The 6721-nt window shown below is 39.7% G+C and overlaps 1 protein-coding gene across 1 annotated transcript; it reads left to right on the forward strand.

The window, feature by feature from the left end:
* The first annotated feature begins 1881 nt into the window (after window positions 1-1881).
* snai2 (snail family zinc finger 2) lies at window positions 1882-4541 on the forward strand. Its single transcript, XM_020523146.2, has 3 exons — window positions 1882-2180; window positions 2500-3087; window positions 3889-4541. Exons 1-3 carry the CDS (start codon window positions 2102-2104, stop codon window positions 4068-4070), a joined length of 849 nt encoding a protein of 282 aa, XP_020378735.1. The 5' UTR covers window positions 1882-2101; the 3' UTR covers window positions 4071-4541.
* The last annotated feature ends 2180 nt before the right edge of the window (window positions 4542-6721 follow it).

Consider the following 6721-nt stretch of genomic DNA (forward strand, 5'->3'; position numbering starts at 1 on the left):
GTATATCCATAATACTAGTGTCATCTATATTGTGTACATCAGTTACCAAGTGGACGCTACTATACACCAATATTAAATCATGTCAGTGGGCGTATCAATTGCATTAAAATGACTGACAAATACTGATTTTTCTTTCATCATGTTATCACAACTTGTCAAAATTTCTCATATTATTCCCCTATCCTGTCAGGTTTCCATGGTTGCTTAGTATTTTAGCCGCTAGGTGGAGGCATTTGATAATTGAAATGTAGGGTGGCCTAATCGGATCCACTTGTCTTGCAGTTAGGCATTTTGGCCAGCAGAGGAGGCAGCAGCAAACCAGAAAATGCTGAACCACTTGCTGATGTGAATAGCTTTTGCAGCAGTTTACGGAATCTGCATGGTTTGATTCCCTTACCTCCTCTCTCTTTGAACTATTCCGCTGTAATCTGCCCGACACCAGCCTGGAGTTTTGTGGTTCGGCAGGTGCACACAGTCGCTTCTTGTAAAAGTCAGTTTGCGGAAGAATGTTTTCCTTTAAAACATCTGAATGTCCGATGCATGAGAGTAAACGGAGTATTTTTTTACCTTCTCATAATCAATCTCTATTGACAAAAAGACAGGATTGTATTGCCTCAAGAGCTGCACGTCATTGTCAGTTTTTTTTTCCTTCACAAGTTTATTAAACGAGATATTACGATTTTTTTTTACTTGTAACATTTTACCTATAACATTTTCAGGTAAGAAGTCCTATGGATTTTGTTAGGCTTTCTCATTCCAAATTTGGATTTTGTTTGGTGTGTTTGGAATGATCCGAATGCATAAAGTTTTCACCAATCTTTAAATCACGAAAGTTTAAATAAATCATTTGGTACGGTCCACGTGCTCGCAAACAGCGATCAGCTAAAATACTATTTGGTTTAATGCCTGTAAACATTCTCGTACAACTGCTACTTGGAGATAAAGCAACAATTTAATAAAGCTATTTTTAAAATTTGCTGTACATAAGATTTTACTTGGCATTCGCATGAAACCGTGTTCTAGCCCAGACTGTGTGAAAATTAGTTTCTTTTTTTTTGAATTGAGACCGCGCATTTTGGGAAAATATAAATCTTGCTGTTACCAACTAAATCGGAAAAAGTCGTTTGCAAAATAGTTGAATCATGCATATTCTTGAACTGAAGCATAATATTACTAACGATTAAGGCAGTGGACCACCTCGTTCTCAACCACCAGAGATACGCTCACTGCTCTCCTTCAGATTTCGGTTTTATTCCCTTGTATCGAATTTGTAATCAGTAACAGATAATGTAACACTTTAAGTCGATGTCTCGGTCTAGTACTTTGAATCAGCTTGTCCTTGACTACAAACAGCTAATTATGAGTCACAGTAAACAATTTACACATGGTCAGTACACAATTTACAAAGGCATGTTAGTACTTTGGGACGATTTTCCTTTGGTGTCTTGGTCACATTAATTAACACGTCCCGTTTCAAGTGAAACGTTCTGCAAAGAATAAAACAAAAAAAAAATTCCCTTGGTATCTAGTCAGACTATCTCTGGCCTTTCGAGAAACGTTTACAGTTATAATAAACCGGAATCCCATTTGCAGGCAAAGCAGGTACTTCAACCTGTGCAAGCTGCGTGCACCCCTTTGACCCGAGGCAATGAATGCTGCCCCCTCCCCCCGAGGGTGGGTGACAAGTACCAGCAAAGCTGGCCGCGCCTGCGCCGTCTCCAGCACCTGTCGCTTTGCGCGAGCTCGGGCGGCTCCACCAATCCCTGACCGACGCCCCACCTCGCGGCCCGCCATTGGTCAGTCAGGGCGACAGATGCAAATCCATGCGCGTGCGCCCTGCTCCCCTCTGCACCTGACTATTTACAGCAGAAACTGCAGGAATGCGGTCGCAGTCTGCACTGCCTCCTGCAAGAGCACCATCAGCAGTACCCCTCACTTCACATCGGACATATTCTCAACTGAGGAGGGGTGGGAGCAGGAGGCGGGAGAGAACTTTGCTTTGAAATCCTCCTGCTCCACTTCTGGATTACTGTATAGAAAACTGTAAACACCCCACACACCCACAACGTCCCTCTTCCTTTCCCCCACCCACACCCCCAAGATGCCGCGATCTTTTCTAGTCAAGAAACATTTTAGCACCAGCAAAAAACCAAATTATGGCGAACTGGACACGCAAACAGGTAACTTCTATGATCTTCCTACTGTGTAATAATAAAAGACACATGGCACGCATGGAAGTTTGTGAGTTCTGGAGTTTGTTGCAACTTTCTGCTTTTGGCTGAGTGACTTTTTGTCATTGAATGAAGCTCTAAGTTCTACAGTAAAATATGTGTGAACCCGAATATAGTACGAAATCTTGGGTGGCAGCAAAGAGGTGAGATGGGTCAATTGAAGACGTATCCTACGAATCACCGCTGTCGGGAATGATTTAACTTTTGAACTGCTTTATAATCTTGTTGATATGTGGTGTCTTATTTGCGTGTTTTATTTTGCTTGCAGTCATCATTTCTCCGTTCCTGTATGAGAGTTACCCAATGCCAGTTATTCCTCAGCCGGAGATCCTCAGTTCTGGGGCTTACAATCCAGTCAGTGTGTGGAGTGTTTGCTCTGGGCTCATCCCTTCTCCTGTCCCCAGTGACCCTGCACCTGCCTCGGAATACTCATCCGCTCACTCCTCGCCCCTCAGCAGTGGGAGCCTATGTCCAGCGGGGCACCTCAGCCCTCAGCAGTCCAACTCCGATCGGTTGCACAGGGATCCAAATAGCTCGGAAAGTTCGATCAGTGACGAAGAAGAGAGGATTCTTCCCAAAGTCTCGGATGAACACGGCGTGGACGCCGAGAAGTTTCAGTGTAACTTGTGCAGCAAGGCATACTCCACTTTCTCAGGACTGGCCAAACACAAGCAGCTACATTGCGACGCTCAAACTCGCAAATCCTTCAGCTGTAAATACTGTGAAAAGGAGTATGTCAGCTTGGGAGCATTGAAGATGCACATCCGGACCCATACGCTGCCCTGTGTGTGTAAAATCTGTGGCAAGGCATTCTCCAGACCATGGCTGCTGCAGGGGCATATCAGAACACACACAGGTAAGTACGCCCAAGTTTTAATGGAATTCTTTTAACCCGATGAGGCGAACTACTTAGTTTCTTTGCGTTAAAAGATCATAAAATATTAAGCACCTTCCGACACATTATACCATTAGTAGATATCTGGCACTTTACCAGATCACATCGAGAGTTCCCTCTTAAAGTACAATAAATTCACGTCTTGTGGTATTTGTGGATTTCCCCTTTAAAAAATAACAAAAGTTGATAGCAAAAGAAGAGAAACGAAGTTATTCAAAGCTTGTGAGAATTTATTTTGAGATTGCACTTAGCGAGGCAGTTTGGGTAAACGTTGGCAGATTTGTACATACGCCTCTATTAAACCGCCCTCAAGACACAACAGAACCCGTTGTTTAAATAGTAGAAGAAATGTTGTGGCTGCTGAGTCTGAAACTAGTCTGCAGTTTGTACTCCCAGTGTTATCTGTTTGGTGATTCTTTAAGAATCAGAATCATTGCGATGTTGACAGGACACGGGTCTGAATGCACCTGTTACCACTTGGCACCATCAGCACTTTTCATCTTTACCGCTTCAGTCTCTGTTCTTCCATTAATATTCCGATAGCTCGTTCCCTTTTTAAGCCACACAATATTTTCGTTACAACAGTACGATTACTAGCGTATTCTAAAAATTCAATAATTTTACCAAAATTAAAATGCAATAACTGTTTTGAATAATTTTAAATAATAGATTTGATTAACAATTGAATGTTTTCACTTTCATTATATGATGTTTATCAGATTAAAGTAAAATAATTGAATGACGATTTTCTTCTATTTTCAGGTGAAAAACCATTTTCTTGTCCTCATTGCAGCAGAGCATTTGCTGATCGATCGAACCTGAGGGCTCATCTACAAACTCATTCAGATGTGAAAAAATATCAGTGCAAAAATTGTGCCAAAACCTTCTCCAGAATGTCTCTTCTTCACAAACACGAAGAATCAGGATGTTGTGTAGCACACTGAGAAACATGGAGTAATATTAAGGAGGAAATGATGATTCTGTTTTCACACTCACTACCCAGTATTTAAACAGCTCTGTTCAATTGAGATTTTAATCTTTTCAGATTGTTGAAGCAATTTTTTTTCTAATTTACCATTTGGTAAATGTTTTGAAAAGCAAAGACTTTGATTACAAACGTTCAAACTATGTACAGCATCATGGAATACAAACGCAGTGTAAAATCCACTTTGTGCCTTCTGTCAATGGGGCTGCACATCATGATCTTTATAATGTAAATTCTCTATTTTTGTATTTGGATGCATTAAGTATGAAAGTGAACTAAATGCAGTAGTGCACCAAGACACTTAAATATGTGCAAGTTAAAAGCAAATTTGTAACAACCTGCACTTTGATATGTTTGGCTATGTATTTTCCCATCCACTTTTTTATAAACGTGATTTTGATTTTTTTTATAATAAAACTTTTAAAATGTATCACACTGCAACATCCGTCTACAAATGTCAAGAAATGGGATGTTAGGCGTCAGACAGACGTGAATACACAAATGTCCATACAGGATAGGTCTTGTTTCTGTGAAATCCTGGCGTTAATTACCATCTGTTTTACTTCAAAGCTGTGAGGCATTTGGACCAACCGGCCAATGCACAGGACATGGCACAGGAAATAATTATTTTCCTGTTGAGGTGTCTGGCAAACTGAAGAGTCATTTCAATGCTAGTGTTTGAGAAACTTTTAACACGTAAACAGATCGTTAAATACTCACTCATCAAAATGAGACATGCAACCTATCCATTACATTACCGATTGAAAGATATGTCTCCTGTTATAGGCAACAATTAGCCTGACCTTCATCTGTGAATTCCTTTCGTTCCCTTTACATTATGTTTTCCCTCTTACTACCATTTGCACAATTTCCTTGTTTGCAACTGATGACATCATATACATTAGAGATTCAGAAGAAGGGTCTAGGCCCGAAACATCAGCTTTCCTGCTCCTCTGATGCTGCTTGCTGCTGTGTTCATCCAGCTCTACACCTTGTTATCTCAGATTCTCCAGCATTTGCAGTTCCTACTATCTCTGAAACATCATATACATCGTTGCATTATGTAAAACTGTAGCCAAAAATCATAACTTTAAATGGTTCACGAACACTGTAAACGTTCCTATGACTCCTGGGAGCATTCAAGCAATTCAGCCTACTCACTTTGGTTAAGTATGATGGACTTGAAAAAAGATAACAAAGCAGGTTAACGAGAACTATTTTCCAGTCAGAGTATAAAACCTTCATCCAGCCCTGTACCTTGTTGTCTCGGATTCTCCAGCATCTGCAGTTCCTACTATCTATAAAACCAACCAATTTGTTTTGGATAATTCCTACCTAGTAGACGAATAAAGTGGATTCTTTAAGAGTTCCACTGACTATAAACTAACGTTTGGGGGATTAACTTTGCAGAATACTATTCACTGTTTATATGTGGATTTGACTAAGTATAACTTTGTGAATTACAAACACTAAATAGACGGTTCTTGAACCGGAAAAGTTCCAGTCGGCAAATATAGAATAAGGGATTGAGTATTACGTAGAGAAAATTGGTGAACCTCTACTTCAGAAAATTTGTAAACGCAGGAGAGAGAGAGTTTAATTGTGTAATATGATCATTAGTCATTCGATGATTACCTTAAATCGTCTGTTAATTTCGCATCTGATCACATTAAGTTTTGTATTTAAATATGCCGATCCTATGCAAACCTCTGATTACTTCAGAGTTGATATTTAAACTGTGGTCAAGATAGATGTTTTGTCTGACACTGAATTAATAACCTGCCATTCAGTTGATTGAGAATGTTTCTTTTCAATCCCTCTTGGCTGCTAAGGCATCACACATTTGTTGTTTCTATAGAAAGTTACTGGGAACTTAAACATCTAAACACAATAGCTTGCAATCTTTAATGTTTCACGGTAAAGATTCCACCTCCCCACCCCCACTCCCAGAAAAAAAACTTGTTGCTAAGTTGGCAATCTAAATATTAAATTCCGATCTTTTAAACTGTGAACTAGCGACGCTTGTTTGCTTTAGATCGAAATCAGAAGTTCAAACAATGCGATTTGGATTTTCTGGAAAAGAATGATTATCTTTATTTCTAAACTGAAGGGTAAATTTTGGACCGATTAGATGAGACTGGCAGAGTCTGATAATGGAAAAAAACTTTACATAATCCTGTCGATTTGTTGCTAAATTAAGTTCTCAAATCAGTTCGAAAAGTAGCATGTAGTTAATATACTGAAACGGAGCCCTACGGAATCTTGCTTTGAAGGTTTGTATCGTGGCCCTTTTCGATTGGTTTCTAATCAATTCCGATTTCGAATTTGACAGTCACCTGTACCTAGCAAGCCAGTATTAATTTCACCGGGGTCTGTTAAATCATTGTAGCAGCAACACTTGAATCTATTCCCAGCTACTTCTCAATTGCAGGAAACAGCATAACAAGATACTTCAATGTAACTGGCACCAGCAAACTTGTTTTTACATGTAGCTGAGCACTGATGTCTTTATTGAAAGAGATCTTTATTGAAATCTTTGTTTATATAGCTAAAGGCGACTTAGAATCTATTGCCCCTGAAATATTTCTGCTCAGGGGATGATAAGTTCAG

Source organism: Rhincodon typus, chromosome 4 (assembly GCF_021869965.1).
Source record: "Rhincodon typus isolate 14 chromosome 4, sRhiTyp1.1, whole genome shotgun sequence".
Taxonomy (NCBI): Eukaryota; Metazoa; Chordata; class Chondrichthyes; order Orectolobiformes; family Rhincodontidae; genus Rhincodon; species Rhincodon typus.